Below are 21,360 nucleotides of genomic sequence, written 5' to 3' on the forward strand. Positions count from 1 at the left end.
TATCGCACAGAGACAAACCCGCGATATATCGTGTACATCGATATATCGCCCAGCCCTAATTGGAATAAATCATTAGTGAACTTAAGTTAAATTTTAATTAAAATTCGCAACATTAAATGCCCTTGAGAGTCTTTGTTCTTCTCACATACTGTAATAATTTAATGTTATTAAAACCGTATCCTCTGAGGTTATAGATATGGAAAGATGTCATCACTGTCTTGTATATTTTGTTTTGATGGACCTTCATCTGACTCCATCTGCTTTTTACTTGGACTTGCTGCACCATTAGTGAACTAGTTTGTCTTTGTGTATGTGCGTGTGTGCGTGCGTGTATATGTTAGTGTTTGATTTACTGTAAGACGCTTATGACGTTGTCATTGCGGTGCGCATTTCGGGGAATTGGAATGACGGGAGAAGAGTGCGGTGCTAAAGAGTATGTTCCTGAAAGGACAGTAAGAGCTATAGTTGCATGTGTGTGCGGTTTCATGGCTAGATAACACCTAAGAATATGATGTTACGTTGTTACATATTAACACTACTGATTAGTTCAATCGCTTGAGCTTTGAAATAGAAAGCACATTAGCCGAATGCCAACGCTACACATGAAGTGTGTTGACGTTTAGCTGATAATAAGGTGCGAACCTGTGAAGTGATCATCAAAACTGCACCCCCACTAATGTATGGTTAAAAGTTTCACCTCAAGCTTATGCCAATGTCTAACTGGCTATTTGACAATTGTTCTTGGCAGAATAGGTAGAGTTACTTTAAAATTATAAGTTTCCTGGCACTGAATAAGCATAGTCCACAACAGGAGATGGGACTCCTTCACTTTATCACAGTATGTAGTATACTAAATTTTTCCTGCAACCAGTCTTTGCATTTTGTAGTTATTCTGTACTATTTACCGGCAAACACATTCACACGAGCTACAGTATCTATTAAATCTATGCATTTGTATGTTTGGATATGCCACACCAGTGGTTGTCAAACTTTTTAAAACTATTTATCACCTCAAAAAAACTTGGATCTCCATGTACCACCAAAATTACCCACATTAAAATAAGGTAGTGTAGTATTCATTAAAAACAAGGCAGAGGTTTACTTAACAAGTATGTTTAATATTTTTGACTACTGTAAAACTACACACTGTTTGAACAGTAACACTGTGTTTGAATATAGGAAAATACAACTCCGTACTTCAATCAAGTGATTCTTTGGCGTACCACTAGATGGAGCCCACTTACAGCTAGTGGCACACATTTAGAGCAGTGGTCCCCAACCACCGTACCGGGCCGCAGAAGAATTTATTATTACTTTTTAATTTTTTAAATTTTTTTAATGAATTTTTTTTATTTTTTATTAAATCAACATAAAAACACAAGATACACTTACAATTAGTGCACCAATCCAAAAAATGGCACGAGTCTGTCCATTAGTTTATGAAAGTGCAGTTATCAATCACGGTTTTTCGATAATTTTAATTTAAAACGGTAACACTAACCAGTGGTATTTATACCGTGGTTATCAATAATACCGTTCATCTAGGCCTGGGAAATATTTAGATTTTATTGATAAATGTTAGTTTTTTCTTGCAGCCGATTTAAAAAAAGAAAACAAAAAACAAAAAAAAACAAAACAGTTTTTTTTTCTCTGGCATACTTTTTGCTCCAAGGAGCTCCTGTAGCTTCCAAAGTCCCCCTTATTTCCTTAGCGGAGATGCAAACGCCTTGAAAAACTTGCCTAATGCTAACACAGTCGATAGCGAGAAGTTTCTATCCAAAGAAAACAATAATGTTATCAGTGGTTTGCAGTAGTTCCCTCCGGGTCCTCCGGCTTCCTCCCACCTCCAAAGACATGCACCTGAGAATAGGTTGATTGGCAACACTAAATTGACCCTAATGTGTGAATGTGAATGTTGTCTGTCTATCTGTGTTGGCCCTGGCATGAGGTAAGGACTTATCCAGGGTGTACCCCGCCTACCGCCCGAATCCAGCTGAGATAGGCTCCAGCACCCCCCGCGACCTCAAAAGGGACAAACGGCAGAAGATGGATGGATGGATGGTTTGCAGCAACGGACGTGATTGGACTCTGCGCAGTTTGTTTAAAAAGACATCAGCACAACAAAGTTATTCCAGCATTCGCAATCATTATGAGAGACATCTTTCTTTCTGACTTTAAAAATGATATAAAACGCTTGAAAGATGCGGCCAATAGGAATCATTGTTGTAGCCTATAAAAGCCCTCTGAAACAATTTGAAAACACTCCAGGAACGTTTTATATACACAGTGCAAGTGTATTTATAATATAATAACAGACAAGTTCATAACAATATGTAATATGTTCAATATTTACCGTATTTTGATAATTTTAATCATTTTCGGGACTGATTTTTTTTTCTGCGCATTGATTTTTCTTTTCATAGCGGCACAAGTCTGACTTCTGGCAACGTGTGTTCCTACTTCCGGAATCGAACACAAATGTGTTTTCTAATCATGGCAGACTTGGTAACAGACAACTATTTTTGGACAAAGGAGGATTTACTCCATCCATCCATCAATTTTCTACCGCTTATTCCCTTCGGTGTTGCGGTGGGCGCTGGAGCCTATCTCAGCTACAATTGTGCAGAAGGCGGTGTAAACACTGGACAAGTCGCCACCTCATCACAGGGTCAACACAGATAGACAGACAACATTCACACTCACATTCACACACTAGGGTCCATTTAGTGTTGCCAATCAACCTATCCCCAGGTGCATGTCTTTGGAGGTGGGAGGAAGCTGGAGTACCTGGAGGGAATCCACACAGTCACGGGGAGAACATGCAAACTCCACACAGAAAGATCCTGAGCCTGGGATTGAACGCAGGACTACTCAGGACCTTCGTACTGTGAGGCACATGCACTAACCCCTCTTCCACCATGCTGCCCAACCTTATACTTTTGAAGCTAAATATACTGTGAACACAAAGGAAGAGCGACGTTGGAGCAAACGGAAGCTGGGATAGGGGGATGAGAGCCATTTTGACGCTTTAATTATGGAATTTGGAGCCAAGCTATTTTGACTAAAATGGATTGCTTACTCAAAATCAAATGGAAACGTCCCCGCCCAGCTGGTCCAGACAAACAACTGTCCATTGATTGAGTCAATTTAATATCAGTCATGATGGATGTAGTAGCGCACCATGTGTGTTGGTACAACTGCAGTATGAATGCTGTCTGGCTATCTCAGCTGTGAACAAACACAACATGAAATGTTGGCTAATACTTTACAGATACTGTAGGTAGATGGATAATACTTTATTGATTCCTTCAATAAAGTAGTACTATCCATTTATCTATCTACAGTATCTGTAGTATGTAATATGATTCTTCATGTTTTTCAGTCAGTACAAATTGGTGTCGTATCGCAGTGTTGTGCATTACAAACTCAAACGCGTTTTGAGTTGTAGAAGCTATCTTGTCTTTTACTGAAGCATGTTGATGTCTTACTACAATAGAAAAATAGTTTCTCAATGTTTGCGCCTACAATAACAATGGCCCTACAGCTTGGTTATGGTTTACAGAACGTTAATGAAGTATCGTTGTTGGTTTTTGAATGCATTTTTAAATGGATTTAGAGGGAGAATTGATTGTTCCCATTAGCTGCATTGCTCCACACCAAGAACGAGACACTTTTTATACGTTAGAAAGCGAAAAAAGTGAAACAACTTGTCCTCTTATCTTTCATAATGATTGTGAACGATGGGTAAAATTCCAAAAACAAGTACACTTACCCTTTAAAGATATGGTTACGACGACAAACTGCAGTCAGGTCAAGACCCCGATGAGGACGACAAGCATGCAGATGAACTTCTCAGCAGCCGAAAGACGCTGTATTGAGAAAATAAAAGCAACATCAAATAGTTTTCTCATTCGCTGTATCCTTTCAGTGTGGGGACAAGTGCGTCCGTCTGCAATATTGTCTACACCTGTCGCCATCTAACAACAATGCGCTCTTAAACGCACGCCGTTAAGCAAGGGAAAAAGTTGTTAAACTAAAGAAAATTATTATCAAAGTTATGATTATTACCGTGATTATGTGCTCAACATTTTCAAAGACTACTTAGACTGAAATCCTACCTCAAGTAGAACGTTGAATGTACATATGAAAGCCACACAAGCATTATAAACAAAGTAATAAGGCAGAAACAAAATAATACTATAAATAAAAATAAATGTGAAAATCTTGCAAGATGACGCCTTATGGACATAAGACGTAACTGCACTTTTTGTCCATATAGATAAAAATAGTGTTCATGTATGAGATCTAGTCTTATACATAAGGCTGCCAATTACGGCCAAAATAATAAAGACAATTTGCCAATATTTAAATCACAATTATGATTTATTACGAGATGCCTTTATCGCTATTTTTACATCTTCTTAGAGGGATATATTTTTTGAAGTCATGTACAAATATTTACATGTTCTAATGTATTACATGCTGTATCGGGACAGATCCATTGAGAGCAGAAATTTCTTGTATAGGTATTAATTATACACCATAAAACATTAACAAAATGATATGTTATTAAAGTACTTACTTTGTAGAACAAAAAAAACACAAGTAATGTAAAAAACAACATGGTCTTTACTTTTTGATATCAATATAAAACACAAAGCAGTTCAGCTAATGAAGATAAAATCTAATATAAAAGCTTTGTTCGTCAACAACCATGTAGTTCAGTGCAACCGTTTGGCCAACAAAACTAAACAGGGGTGATACCTCTCACATGTAATACACAATCTTTGTGTTTCACTGACAATTCTGCCTGCGTTCAATTTGATGAGATGACAAAACCTTTTAGCTAGTATTGTTATTGGAACACTAACACAGTTAACAGTTAAATTAAAGGACGAATGAGCATCCCAGTCAACAAACTAAACAAGTTGTGGCAACATTCCGGACACATCACCTGCTACATGGGAACTCTGTCCCAGTACTTGACGGAAGGACGCTAGTTGCACGTTCAAAATGAAACCGCAACATCAAATATGTTTCTCCTCCAACAGCAGTGTGGTCTTAAACGCACACCGATACCTCACTGAAGGGCTCCGGAGGGAACATTTTCAAAGCAAAGTCTGTTTAGTCGCTGCCATGTTTTTTAAACCGAACAGCTCTCATGCAGGCACTGAATGACGTTACAAACCGTCTACAATTTTATCGCTGTTAATTATTATACCGTTTACCGTTATATCCCTAAAATCCCTAATTATAAGGTCCGAAAGAGAAAAAGCGCAGTCTGCATAGCGAAAATGCCGCTTGACGGCAAAATCAAACTTGGAATTGAAACCTGCACCATGTATGAAGCCAGGCGATCGGTCTCAGGGAGTTTTGTGAAATGTGACTAGAACTTCAACATCAAAGCTTTTACTGATTTTTTATTCTTTGACATCTTGTTTCTTTTTTGTGACACTTAACACAAGAAAAGATCAGCCTTACAACTGGGTGTTAAGAGAACACAAGGTAGGACATGAAGACGAATATATAGGGTGAGTTGTGTCAAAAGGAATATGACTTAATTTCAAAGTAGTAGCAGACTTCAGTTTGTTGTAGTTAACTGCCAATCGCCACAGGGATAAGTGAGCAGAAGTCCAGGCAGTCATGTCAAATGGTATACGGTTTTCCAACCTTTGTCCGAACATAGTCACAGAGAAGTACATGTTGGGTGATCAAAAACCTTAACTTTCAGAAATACAGTAGATATTTATAGATTTTAAACACGAAACCCTGGAATTGGAAGCCAGTTCTTACAAAGAAATGATTGCTCTCAAGTGTTGTTTTGACCTAATGTCTGTGGTGTGGACATTGACATGTGAGGATAGGTGACTGTTGCCTCAGCAGGGAAAATAACCTTGGTTCTGAGCACATGCCTTCAGGGCGAGATCCCTGCTGAGATGGATAGCTGAGGCTTGAGCAGCAGGTGGGGTGGTGGCAGGGTTCACACTGGCTGATGGCAGCATCAGGCTGGTCTTTGGGCAAGCCACCTGCCTCCCTCAGCCGCCTGGCTCTGTCCGAGATGTCAAAACAACAAGCTTTTCAATAAATGGCATGCAGTCGGTGTACTGTCTGAGTCTTTGGGTGAAAAAATCGGGGAAACTGTGTCCACTTGTGTAAGCTTGTACTTGCATTTTATAAAAGCTTTCCCACCAAAATTTGATTTGCAAGTGACGCCCATTTTGAACCTCGACATACAAGGAAGACATGTCTTTTTAAAGTCTCCCAAATACCTAACTTACTGTCTCACTTTTCAGCACACTTTCGTTGGTTTGCTGTATGGTAATTTACTGCCTCTGGGAGACATTGGTTAATATAAACTAGTTTGTACTTAAATACAATACTTTCCCAACATGACAAAATGTCTTAACTACTCGCTAACTGATTAGTTGATTATATATATATATTTTTTTAAATCTAGTTGTAACTGTATTTTGTACACTCCGGTAGTTAAGAACAACTCAAACAAAAGGTTTGAGTTTTAAACATACCTACTACCTGTAGGTATGTCCTAACATCAAATACATAAATCAGTAGTGAAGTTTATGTACTTATTTCATTATACGCAAGAGTGTGGCAATCACGTCATATTTTGCTGGCAAAAACACATTTGAAAAATAGCACTACAAACCGTGGCTCCATATAGTCTGCTGCCGATGGGATCCAGTATTTTCAGCAATGGTTGGGGGCTGGCTGTCCAGCGCCATCATTTCCATGAGGAAATTGCAGATCTCTTTGGCCCAAAGGGTTGTTTCTGGAATGGCCTTTCTTTGGGGCTGGGCTGTTTTTTGGCAGGTTAGGGACCTTTATTGGCTTTCAAGGCCCGTCATGGCAATGCTGGTGGCGTTTCGAGGTGGCTGGTGAGGTTTGATGTGTTGAAACTGGTATTTTTTCCTTGCTTGCAGAATGTCGTCCTCTAAAGGAGTAAAGAAGTCACGCACAATCTACGCCATGTTTGTTTACACTGTTAGCTCCGGTGAGCTTAGGGGAAGTTTAGCAACTTGCACGAGGTAGGATCGCTTATGTTGTTCACCCTAAGCCACCTACGGCACAGTATGGGTAATCTCGTCTCAATGGAGAACTTTTTTTGTTTTTAATTTTTTATCGGAACTATATTTAATGTTACCGAATTTATCATTGTGACATTATAATTTCTAAACAGCCCGATAATTATGGTGCTACCCTCTTTGACTACATTAGTAGCATTGCTCCTTTTCACAAACTTGGGCTTCAGCTTGTGTTCTCTGTTTGTCGCATATCACTATCAGTGGGTCAAGGACACTGTCACTGTCTGTAAGGAGGCCAAGCAGAGTGTGTAATCCATCAATCTCACATCTCTAACACACTAAAACAAACCAGAACCCTTTAGTGGTCCCTCAGTGTCCCTTTGTTTTTTTTGGGCCACCACATTTGACTTAAAAAGTAGGTTTTGGTCTAAAATGGATTTAAGGGCTAAAACCCCCCTACTCATCAACCTTAGAAACACTTTGGGCCTGATCTACAAAAGGTTTGCATGTACACGTGCAAACTTGATTGCACACGAATAGCCGATCTACCGAACTTGTGCGGAGAGTATTGTGTCTCTTAAGTGACCAGAATAAAGAGTGCGATCCATTTTGCATGTCGATCTTAAAGGGGAACTTTTTTTTATTTCGTTCAGTTGCTACGAAAGACATGACGACTGATGGATTTTTTAGATGTTTAGGTGTTTTTATTTGCAAGAATTATGAGTCATTCTTCATCTAAGCGAGAATAAATTAACATGTTATCAGTCGGCATCCAAATGACAGCAGACCTTGCGCAGTCTTTTTTTTTTATGTTTGTTGACCCTCAGAAAGTTTGCAGTGGGTAATAATCAGTGATGTTCAAAAAAAAGCAAATGTGATATGTTTTTTTAAATTAATGCGCCGCATTTGCTTAAAATGATAAAAATATGTGAATATTAAATGTTATTTTAAATGTGCCTGTTACTGACTACATTACATATATACTTACATCATTTATATAAAACCTCAATGGAGGTATTTGGATGTTTTTGTAACTGCTTTATAGGCAGAATCGGGTTGTTCCCATAGGCTCCATTTTAAGCGGACATTTAATTACATGTATTTAATATTTAGAATGCAGTAAAAAAACATTCATTGTCATGTCTTTTATAATGATTGCGAACAATAAGCAAAATTCCAAAAAAAAGTGCAGTTCCCCTTTAATGAATACGCATTATATATGCTGATCTTTAGAACGCCCACAATACTGGGAGGAGGAGATGCAATTATGATCATTCACCATGCACAATTTGTTGTGCGGGCGTTTTTTTTTAACTTCTTTATCTGAAAATTATGTGCAAACTGACACTGTTACGCACATGGCTGTGAGAAAAGAGGTGCTTGTGCTGCCAAGACAGACAATTGACAGATTATTCTCCATACACGTGCGTGTGTCAACGTAATTGGACTATTGTGAATAAAATATATTAAACATGTTGTCTATTTGACAATATAATTTAATGATTTTATAACTGCTGGATTACCTAAGGGGCTGATTAAAATGTATTAGACGTTTGGTGGCATTCAATTTTTTTATTTCGGAAATATGTTAATATAATATATCTCCTATATAGAAATACGTCTTTCAATAAGCATTTTCATGTGATGGATCATTCCAGATGGATGAATGTGCTGCAGTTGTGATATTCCACCGCATCCCTTCAGCGCGTCTGCTTTCTAAAAAGGGTTTCTGATGTCTATAGATTGCAATTTTGTATCGTAGAAAAGGTGGTACAGATTATATATGTGGGCTGTTAGTTCAACAACATCGCACACATGTTGTAGAGCACAATAACATGAATTTGGAGGGCACATAGTGCCAGTAGTACACACTAAAATGTTATGTAAAGAAGGTGGTGTGCAGCACTTTTTAACTGTACATACAGTCATAGTAGATGACACGCAACATGTCCACTAATAGTACACACAGTTTTGTAGTTTGCACACGCTGTTTAGTGCGCGTTTTTTGTAGCTTAGTAGATCAGGCCTTTTGTCTATTAAAATGTAAAACATATATACATATTTAAAACAGACCTATACTACATTATATAATGATATAGTACTTTAAATATAGTTAAAAAAAAAACCCTGCATATGTTCTCCCTGTAACTGCGTGAGTTCCCTCCAGGTACTCCGGCTTCCTCACACCACCAAAGACATGCACCTGGGGATTGGTTGATTGGCAACACTAAATTGGCCCTAATGTGTGATTGTTAGTGTGAATGTTGTCTGTCTATCTGTGTTGGCCCTCCGATGAAAGTAGCGACTTGTCCAGGGTGTAAGTGCCTTCCGCCCGAATGCAGCTGAGATAGGCTCCAGCACCCCCTGCGGCCCCAAAAGGGACAAGCGGTAGAAAATGGATGGATGGATGAATAAACCGCAAGTAAAATTATAATAATATCAATATCAATACATTTAAAAAACAGCAATATGAAAAAAATAACATTCAGTTTTTGCTTAAACATTTTTTTGAAAGTATGTTTCTACCTTGAACACTGATTTTTTTACCACCATAGAATGTGTGCTTTTTGTGTAAAATAAAATGTTTGTTAAATAAATGCAAATATCCTCACATTTATTAGTGCAATACATCGTCGGAGGATATTAACCAGTATTTTAGGTCAAAGCATAATCATTTTGTTATGTATCTTAAGTACATTATACTTGTGAAAGGTACTTTTTTTAAACCTTTATTTTGTTAGACCAGATTCAGCACACTGCTATTATTGTGAATGGGAACGCTGTTCTCAGCTTTACAAGTAAAGAGGCAACTCACTTGAGGCTGTTAAAAAAAAAAAAAAAGAGAGCACCTCTTAAGTTGCAACCACTGTTTGGTACATTGATCTTATATCAATGATGTTATTTACAACAGCAGATTTTATGTATTTGTGCATGTATGGATTGTTTTTGTTAGCTTTAGCTTTGTAGTTTAGTCGCTGTTTCAAGTGGCCGTCTTGACATTGATTGTTTGGTTCAGGACAGGAGGTTGAGTGTGTCTGGGATAAATGAGCACATTATTTTCCTAAACAAATGTTTCTTCTTCTCATTATGACAATTTCAGTCGCATTTATGTCAATTTCCCTGATGTTATTTTGCTCTTATCAACAGATTCCTCTTTATTCGCCAATTATGTGACTCCGTCCGCGGTTATGTGAATGCAGAAATCATATGACTTACTTTTTTGTTGAGCTTAGTGATTATTGAATCGGCATACTATCGCTGTGTCAAATAAAATGTAACATCCGTGGTGAGATCCCAAACTTGTCGTAGACGTGCTCTTTTTTTCACTCATTCGCTCCTCATCTGTTTCACGGTCACAAGCTCCGGAATTTGCATGCATGTTGCACGACCCATTAATCGTTTGTTTTTCGATTATTAAATGTTCATAGTTGTGAGAAGCCATAATTGAAAATTAAAATTTGATTAATTGTTCAGTCTTAATATATAATGTGTGTCTGTACATATTAGTATAATATGTATGTATATACAGTATATGTGTGTGTATACCTATATGTACACATAAAATTATAGGCTATCTACATATGTGTGTATTAGGGCTGGGCGATATATCGATATAAATGATATATCGTGGGTTTGTCTCTGTGCGATATAGAAAATGACTATTGTAATATTCGAGTATACGTTCTCACGCAGTTGCTTTTGACTGCGGGCATTACACTACAGGCGTTTCTCACTCCTTCTCGTCTCGCCTTCTCACAGAGACGTAAAACAAGCCTGCCTTCTTACAAATATCACATACTGTCGCGCGTGTAGCGTCATACGCTCTCGCCGAGAAGAGAGGTAGCAGCATGGGTAACGTTAGCTGAGGCAGGTGGTTCAAGCAGAGCGAGTTGAGTGACATTACAAGAGAGAGAAGGTGCGAAACTGATCACAAATGGAGGAAGAACAATTAATGCCCAAAGAAACAGCAGGGGTCTATCATCTGGCAGTGGTTTGGCTTCAAGCCGGAAGATATTCAGCAGACAACAGCAATATGCAAGGTATGCAGCAGAAGTGTTACTACAAAAGGTAGCAGCACTACTAATTTGTTCTTTCATTTAAAAAGTCACCCGCGAGAGAATGAAGAGTATTTAATAAATACAGTTTTGGTCAATTGACTTAGTTGTGATTTCCCTCTGTGCATGAAAGTTTAAAAGTAGGATGTATTAATGCAGTATGAAGAATAATATTTTAATGTAGACACATAGAATTATCATACTAGTGTGATTATATGCATCAAGTGTTCATTCAAGGCTAAGGGAAAATACCGAGATATGGCATAAAAATATCGCAATATTAATAAAAGCCAATATCACCCAGCCCTAGTGTGTATACATATTGTTACAAATTGTTTTAGCCCTCCGCTGCCCCCGAGTCAAAATGTTTGGGCACTCCTAATGTAGCGTAACTAAACTACCCAGAAGTCTTAGCAGTAGAGTGAAACCGTAAGTATGGACAATGTTACAAGCGGGGACAGAACAAGTACAAGTATGCTGCAGAAGTTTGAATAATTGCTGAAAGGTGCCGATCTTAAATTATTGAAGCTAACAAAAATAACATTCTATACGCTTTGCAAACACTTGTATGCACGCTCTCTGGACTTGTGGAGGCGTGTCTCTGCGTATGTGGCGAATACGTGACCTTTTGTGACCGCTTGTATTTATTTACCAAATAATGCACTAAGCAAGACACACCCCTATCTTTCACTGTTATTGCAGACCTCTTCTCGTTAAATGTTGCAAAATTGGCACCATGTAACCCTTCTGTTGCATGGTTTTCTCTGGCAAAGTAGGTGTATTGTTTAGCACATTCGCGATGTATCCGCCACAGTTCCATTGTAGTTCGTTTATGAGCTAAGACAAACCCGGAAGCGCCAAAGCCGCATTTGTTATTTGTTATTTGTGTGCAACAAATAAATTAATAAATGACGTGTCCATGGTAACTTGGAGGTGTAAAACATGATAGAGGGAAATATTTTTAACAATTTTTTTTTTTTTTTATCGGCATAATTGATTAATTGGAATACACAAAAGAATCAATGAATTGTGCAGCCCTACGACATTCAGAGACAGACCTTTTATAATATGTTTATAACCAAGGACAAACGGGTAAACCTATTTGTGGTCCAAATGTATTTGTAATGGCCCCCACAAATAATTGAATGTATGGGAAACACTGACATAAAAAACACAGTCTACTTATTGGAATCAAATCCACTGCAACAGAAACCAAACAAATTAGAACAGATATCTCGTCTTATCAGGGCATATAACTGCATGGCTCTGTGAGTAGAAGCTTTTTACTCTCTATTTTTCATTGTGGCTGTCAGTACTCAGATTTTCAAGGGCCACTGATCTGGCCTGTGTGGGCTGCCTTACATGGCCATCGCTGATATGGTACATGTCTGCTGCTTGTTGTGAGTGGGCAGGACTGTGGTTAGTGGGCTGTCACTTGAAAAAAAGAAACCCATCAGAAAGTCCTCAAATAGTGTGTGTGACTGCTGTAGGTACTAGGTAGGGTTCTATTGTGTGGTCTCTTTAAATGATATGATACACAGCAATGGAAATAATTTCATTGTCCAGTATTTTTTTCCCAATAAAACAGCATTGTCACTTTGGAGTTCATTTCTTTGTTTCGGCCTTTGAATGCAAGCCCAGCAATGATGTGGTCATCAGCAAAAGTGTGTTTCAGTGATTCACACCAAAGAGGAAGACAGAACTGCAACAACTGTGTAACAAAATGTAATTTGGTTTTTCTTGCTCTTGCAGCTACTTGCAGTTATGATACTGTGTATTTGTCTTGATTTAGTGACAAACTGCTGTAATATTAAAATGGGGAAACATCTAGTTTTTATTAATAACTACATTAGATCAGGAACATCTTTTGAGTTTTCATATAAAACAGTTGGAACAAAATACACTTTACAAATTTTGAATTTATGTTGCCTATTCCCATACCGATCATCCATGAGTGAGATCACTTGATACCAATACCGATAACAATCACATGTATTAATTATACATTTTTAAATTAATTTATTGTGAGTGCTATTGACAGTTCAACATTATCAACCGAATAGTAAAACTAGTTCCATATTCTCTTATATTACATACAATTGTTTGAGCATATCAAAGTCAATTGTACATAATAACTGAACATAGGGCTGGCGATATGGCCTTTTTTAAATATCTCTGTATTTTTAGGCCAAATCGCGATATACGATATATATCTCGGTATTTTGCCTTAACCTTGAATTAAAACTTGATGCATATAATCACAGCAGTATGATGATTCTATGTGTCTACATTAAAACATTCTTGTTCATACTGCTTACATATATGCTCATTTTAAACTTTCATGCAGAGAAGGAATTCACAACTAAGTCAATTGACAAAAACTGTATTTATTAAACAGTTATTAGCAGGTGACTTTTCAAATGATGCTACATATTAGCAGTGATGCTACTTTTGGTAGCAATGCTTGTGCCCCACACTTGACAAATTAAAGTCGTCTATTCGACATATTCTCTCTTGAAGCCGAACCACCGCCGGACGATGGACCCCGTGCTGTTTTTCTTGGGAATTAATTCTTCCTTCATTTGATACCAGATTCGTACCTTCTTTTTCTCGTATTACCACTCGCAACATTCCGCTAACATCACAGCTAACGTTAGCCATGCTGCTACCTCTCAGCTCCGTAGGGGCGTATACGTATGTGACGTATGACGTGACAGTATGTGACTTATGTAAGTTGGTGCGCTTGCTGTCTGTGAGGAGAGACAAGAAGGAGTGGGAAGAACCTGTAGTGTAATGCCCGCAGCTAAAAGCAACTGCGTGAGAATGTATACTCGAATATTACGATATAGTCATTTTGTATACCGCACAGAGACAAACCCGCGATATATCGCGTATATCAATATATCGCGTATATCAATATATCGCCCAGCCATAACTGAACACAATCAAATGATAAAAGAAATATATTTTGTAAGGTTTGCAAAGGCAATTTTTTTTTTTTTTTTTTTTTTTTTTACACCCCGCCTTCCGCCCGATTGTAGCTGAGATAGGCGCCAGCGCCCCCCGCGAGCCCAAAAAAGGGAATAAGCGGTTGAAAATGGATGGATGGAATATGACCGTATAACTGTCATACTAAATATGAAAGTTATATAAGCATAACTGAAAAACCAAACTTGCAATATGTCTAAAAATGCCTGTAATAATGTATCTACAGGGTGTATGTGAGTTTTACTAGAATCAGGTGTTTTTGTAAGGTTTGCAAATACAAAAATTTGGTTTTAATCAATATGACCGTATAACTCAGTCTACTACTGTTTTAAATCCTTTGGGGGGTTTTTTGCCCTCAACGTCATTATGTATCCAGAAAAATATACATTAACACAAAAAAGCAAAAACAAAATATTTAAAAAAAATAAAAATATTGATCTGATCCATCTAGTTGTGATCATACACAAATTTTACCCTTAATTGATCAGATCTTCCTCTTACGTGTTGTGTACTGACTGTGACAAAGCTGACACAATCAATCAATCAATCAATCAATGTTTACTTGTATAGCCTTAAATCATGAGTGTCTCAAAGGGCTGCACAAGCCACAACGACATCCTCTGCTCAGATCCCACATCAGGGCAAGAAAAAACTCAACCCATTGCGATAACAATGAGAAACCTTGGAGGGGACCGCAGATGGGGGGCGACCGGTGCAATGAACGTCGAGTGGATCTAGCACAATATTGTGAGAGTTTAGTCCATAGTGGATCTAAAATAATAGTGAAACTCCATAATGGGGACAGCAGGATACCATCCCGAGTGGAGACAGATCAGCAGCGCAGAGATGTCCCTAACCGATGCAGACGAGTGGTCCACCCTGGGTCCCGACCCTGGACAGCTAGCGAAGGAGAGGGGGGGCAGAGCAGAAAAGAAACGGCAGATCAACTGGTCTAAAAGTGGGGTCCATTTAAAGGGTAGAGTATACCAATTAATTTTAAGATGGGACTTATATGCTTCTACTGAGGTAGCATCTCGAACTGTTACTGGGAGGACATTCCAGAGTACTGGAGCCCAAATAGAAAACACTCTACAGCCCGCACACTTTTTTTGGATTCTGGGAATCAGTAATAAACCGGAGTTCTTTAAACGCAGATTTCTTGCCGGAACATGTGGTACAATACAATCAGCAAGATAGGATGGAGCTAGACCGTGTAGTATTTTATACGCAAGTAGTAAAACCTTAAAGTCACATCTTAAGTGCACAGAAAGCCAGTGCAGGTGAGCCAGTATTGGTGTAATATGGTCAAACTTTCTTGTCCTTGTCAAAAGTCTAGTAGCTGCAATTTTGTACTAACTGTAATCTTTTGATGCTAGACATGGGGAGACCCGAAAATAATATGTTACAGTAATCGAGACGAGACATAACAAACTCATGAATAATGATCTCAGCATCGCTAGTGGACAAAATGGAACAAATTTTAGCGATATTACGGAGATGAAAGAAGGCCCTTTTAGTAACACTCTTAATGTGTGACTCAAACGAGAGAGTTGGGTTGAAGATAATACCCAGATTCTTCATCGAGTCGCCTTGTGTAAATTGTTTGGTTGTCAAATTATAAGGTGGTATTATTAAATAGGTGTCGGTGTCTAGCAGGACCGATAATCACCATTTTCGTTTTCTTAGCGTTGAGTTGCAAAGTGTTAGAAGACATCCATGGTTTAATTTCATTAAGACACGTCTGCAGCTGACTACAATCCGGCGTGTTGGTCAGCTTTAGGGGCATGTAGAGTTGGGTGTCATCAGCATAACAGTGTAAGCTAACACCGTATGATGTCACCTAGCGGCAGCATGTAGATGCTGAAGAGTGCAGAGCCAAGAACCGAACCCTGGGGAACTCCACACGTTATCCTAACATACTCCGAGGTAACATTTTTATGGGAGACGCACTGCATCCTGTCAGTAAAATAGGAGTTAAACCAAGACAAGGCTAAGTCTGACATACCGATACGTGTTTTGATACGCTCTAATAAAATATTATGATCGACGGCATTGAAAGCAACGCTAAGGTCAAGAAGCAGCAAAATAGATGGCGCATCCGAATCCATTGTTAACAATAGATCATTAGTCATTTTTGCGAGAGTTGTCTCGTAGAGTGATTTACCGTGAAACCAGATTGAAAGAGTTCACAGAGGTTGACGCTAAGTGTTCATTTAGCTGCTGTGCAACAATTTTTTCGAGGATTTTTTAAATAAACGGAAAGTGGGACACCGGCCGGTAGTTTACCATGAGGTCAGGATTGAGGTTAGGTCTCGTTGTTATTTAATCAGTTGTTGTATTATCCTCTCTTGAACTCTTATTATTATACTTGTTAATTTTCTGTTAATATCTGCTTACTTTCTTCTGCAATGTGGTTCCATTTACACTTCTTAAACTTTATTAAGCATATACGTATTTCTTGGTGTTGTTTAAAGCTCGGTTAGCTTATTTATTAGTCTCCTACTGGCTTTCTCTTGTTTGTAACATGTTTAGTCTCGTCCTCCAGTGATGATAGTACTTAGGGTACTAAGAAATACACTTTATTTTCTGTAACGGAGGTGATTAGGGGAGCAGCTCCACACTGTATGTGGAAATACATTACTAGCTGCTAGCCGCTTGTCAGCCGAGGGACAAAATATAAATGTTGTCAACCAGAGAGGATCAGCGTTTGAAATCGGCACTAAAAGACATAAATGGGCTTTGCCGATCACATACTTTGTCATGATCGATGGCCGATCAATCGGCACATCACTACTTTAAATATATACATTAGTATATACAGTAGCTGCTTTCAACAGCAATTTAACTCAGCTCTGTTTGTTTGTTTTTCTCATGTTTTAGGAGGTCCATGAAATCTTAAAAGAATATGAACTGAAGTACTGCTTTGTTGATCGCAATAAAGGCACAGGTAAGACCCAATGCACACATGTACATGTCTAACTTTACCTGTAAACATGGAACATTACAACATAGAGTACAGTTGCAAATTACATTTTACAAATTGGACCGCCAAAAAATACGGCATACATTATTGTATTGAGTGTCTACATTCCATACATATTTGTTCGGGTCTCCTCCTGGATTAAAAAAAACATATTTTTTGAATTATATTGCAACAGTTGGGTCTTTATACAACTGCACTCAAAATTGTGATTAATAGAAATTAATTGAATTCTAATCTGTACCTCCTTACTAAAGGATGAAAAAAAATTGCTAAACTAATCAACTACAAATGCCAAGTTTAGTATACCAGAGTAACATTTTCTTTTTACTGTATGATAGTCACAGAAAGGAATGATAATTATACTACTGTATAACTACTGCAAGCACCTTAAATTCAATTCTTAAATTGAACAAACATTTCTTTCTAGGGTTTTCCCCTTGTCTTCTAATCCTATGAGACACACCAGCATGCACACAACCCCTGTTCTTAAACGTTTTTCCTTTCTGGGAATTATTGCTGAGTGCCTATTTTTAGGTAGCACAGCTAGTTTTAGTATCAAAAACCCACTTCTAGAAAAAATAGACATATGAACATCTGATGTAACAAACCCATTCTTAAAATAAAGGGTGAGCCAAAGAACCTGGTGAATTTCCAGTTGCTCAGTGGTCCAAAAAAAATCCTAAAAGCATATTTGCTACCTTTTTATTTCTGTTTCCTGAAAGGTATTTAAAAGTTCGGACACTTGAGGGAAAATCATGTATGACAACATTGTATCATAATACATGTTACAGGCAATTAATTGCTAAGTCCTACATTTTAGCATTTTTCCCCTTTGTTAGCTGTTATATTTTTACACTGAAACATGCATTCCTTAGAGCAGTGGTTCTCAACTTTTTTTCAGTGATGTACCCCCTGAGAATTTTTTTTTTTAATTCAAGTACCCCCTAATCAGAGCAAAGCATTTTTGGTTGAAAAAAAGAAATAAAGTAAAATACAGCACTATGTCATCAGTTTATGATTTATGAAATTGTATAACAGTGCAAAATATTGCTCATTTGTAGTGGTCTTTCTTGAACTATTTGGGAAAAAAGATATAAAAATAACTAAAAACTTGTTGAAAAATAAACAAGTGATTTAATTATAAAAATTTCTACACATAGAAGTAATCAGCAACTTAAAGTGTCCTCTTTGGGGATTGTAATAAAGATCCACCTGGATTCATGAACTTAATTCTAAACATTTCTTCACAAAAAAAATAAATCTTTAACATCAATATTTATGGAACATGTCCACAAAAAATCCAGCTGTCAGCACTGAATATTGCATTGTTGCATTTCTTTTCAAAGTTTGTGAACTTATATTCATTTTTTGTTGAAGTATTATTCAATAAATATATTTATAAAGGATTTTTGAATTGTTGCTATTTTTAGAATATCTTTAAAAAATCTCACGCACCCCTTGGAATACCTTCAAGTACCCCCAGGGGTACCCATACCCCCATGTGAGAACCACTGCCTTAGAGATACCAAATGAAGCTCCTGTGATGTGTACAGATTGACATACTATTTCCTATTGCTATGAAGTAGATCTGCTGTTGTGGTCTACATGACACATTACAAATACTGCTGACAACAATGTATTAAATGGTAACATTGCCTCTGAGGAACTCCAATGTGGACTGTTTGGGACTATTTTATAATTGGTGTGAAATGCACTGAGTCCCAGGTTGTTTCACAAATGCAGACACAAAAGCATACTGGCGCCTAAACAGGATAGGAGTATTTTTTCACTGCAAAAGTAACATTTTGTAAATAAAATTAAAGTAATCAACCATTAAATATGCAAAATGGAGATTGTTTACTACTGGAATTACACAAGGTAACAGTGTAATCCCTGGGTGCCACACGATGGCTACCCGCTGCTCCACAAATAATTGGTTAAATGCAGAGTACAAAGAAAGGAGGATTATTGTATATTATTGCTGTTATTAAATGTAAGTGTTTTGATAATTTAAAGTTAGTAAAAACAATTAATTGTGTGCTCATTGTACATTTAGATCAGATTAGAGGGCCGTCAATGAAGATCTGTTTCTCAGCCGCGGTCTGTATTGGCCGCTGTGAGACTCGGTTGTAGTATGCTTTTTTTCGCCACTTGTAGCAGTAATGACAATTTGAAACAAACAGAAGTCTGGAGTCAAAGTCACAAAGAAATTTCTGAAGCGCAAAAATAATGACTAAAGTGGTAAAGTAGTATTTTCTTTGGTACTTTAATTTTATTACATATATATATATATATCAATCAATCAATCCTTTACTTATATAGCCCTAAATCACTAGTGTCTCAAAGGGCTGCACAAACCACAACACAAACCACTACGACATCCTCGGTAGGCCCACATAAGGGCAAGGAAAACTCACACCCAGTGGGACGTCAGTGACAATGATGACTATGAGAACCTTGGAGAGGACCACAGATGTGGGCAACCCCCCCCCCTCTAGGGGACCGAAAGCAATAGATGTCGAGTGGGTCTAACATGATACCGTGAAAGTTCAATCCATAGTGGATCCAGCACAGCTGCGAGAGTCCAGTCCAACGCGGATCCAACACAGCAAAGAGAGCCCGCAGACTTTTTTTGGGCTTTGGGAATCACTAATAAGGCGGAGTTCTTTGAACGCAGATTTCTTGCCGGGACATATGGTACAATACAATTGGCAAGATAGGCTGGAGCTAGATTGTGTAGTATTTTATACGTAAGTAGTAAAACCTTAAAGTCACATCTTAAGTGCACAGGAAGCCAGTGCAGGTGAGCCAGTATAGGTGTAATGTGATCAAACTTTCTTGTTCAAAAGTCTAGCTGACGCATTTTGTACCAACTGTAATCTTTTAATGCTGGACATGGGGAGACCCGAAAATTATACGTTACAGTAGTCGAGGCGAGACGTAACAAACGCATGGATAATGATCTCAGCGTCTTTAGTGGATAAAATGGAGCGATTTTTAGCAATATTACAGAGATGAAAGAAGGCCGTTTTAGTAACGCTTTTAATGTGTGGCTCAAAGGAGAGAGTTGGGTCGAAGATAATACCCAGATTCTTTACAGAGTCGCCTTGTTTAATTGTTTGGTTGTCAAATGTTAAAGTTGTACTATTAAAAAGAGGTCGGTGTCTAGTTGCAAAAAGTTAGCGGACATCCATAGTTTAATTTCATTAAGACACGCCTCCAGCTGACTACAATCCGGCATGTTGGTCAGCTTTAGGGGCATGTAGAGTTGGGTGTCATCAGCATAACAGTGAAAGCTAACACCGTATTTGCGTATGATGTCACCCAGCGGCAGCATGTATATGCTGAAGAGTGCAGGGCCAAAGACCGAACCCTGGGGAACTCCACACGTTACCTTAACATAGTCCGAGGTCACATTGTTATGGGAGACGCACTGCATCCTATCAGTAAGATAAGAGTTAAACCACAACAGGGCTAAGTCTGACATACCAATTCGTGTTTTGATACGCTCTAATAAAATATTATGATCGACGGTATCGAAAGCAGCGCTAAGATCGAGGAGCAGTAATATAGATGACGCATTAATGTATTTTCATACATTTGTATGATTGTCTTCTTTTGCAGAATAGTTGATTAGTATTTATTTTTGTAATCAGCCTGACCTAAGCCTTGATAGTGATGGATAGATAGTATTATATTTATAATTGGGACGGCGTGGCGCAGTGGCAGAGTGGCCGTGCGCAACCCGAGAGTCCCTGGTTCAATCCCCACCAAGTACCAACCTCGTCACGTCCGTTGTTTCCTGAGCAAGACACTTCACCCTTGCTCCTGATGGGTGCTGGTTAGCGCCTTGCAAGGCAGCTCCCTCCATCAGTGTGTGAATGTGTGTGTGAATGGGTAAATGTGGAAGTAGTGTCAAAGCGCTTTTGAGTACCTTGAAGGTAGAAAAGTGCTATACAAGTACAACCCATTTATTTATTTAATTGACACATGGTTTCATATCATTTGACAAGGTTTATTCTGTTAAACTGTAAATAGATTAGATATCATTATTAAATATGATTAAAATTAAGAGTAAGATTATTAATTCCCTGTTAATATTTAAGTGTGCTGCAGGCACCACTGTAGAGGAATTGATTAACGTGGACCCCGACTTAAACAAGTTGAAAAACTTATTCGGGTGTTACCATTTAGTGGTCAATTGTACGGAATATGTTGGGTTCCGAGGTCATAAAGGTTAAGGACCCTTGACTTAAATTATGTGGACATCTGATGCAGTCGCAAACAGACT

General features: G+C 38.1%; 1 protein-coding gene across 1 annotated transcript in view; it reads left to right on the plus strand.

Moving 5' to 3' along the window:
* raver2 (ribonucleoprotein, PTB-binding 2) overlaps positions 1–21,360 on the plus strand; it is a 154,794-nt gene that overhangs the window by 14,130 nt on the left and 119,304 nt on the right. The window contains exon 2 of the mRNA XM_061883699.1: positions 16,967–17,033. Within this exon, the coding sequence (XP_061739683.1) occupies positions 16,967–17,033 (67 nt within the window). The remainder of the gene's footprint in view (positions 1–16,966; positions 17,034–21,360) is intronic.

The sequence above is a fragment of the Nerophis ophidion genome, linkage group LG22 (assembly GCF_033978795.1).
Source record: "Nerophis ophidion isolate RoL-2023_Sa linkage group LG22, RoL_Noph_v1.0, whole genome shotgun sequence".
Classification (NCBI taxonomy): Eukaryota; Metazoa; Chordata; class Actinopteri; order Syngnathiformes; family Syngnathidae; genus Nerophis; species Nerophis ophidion.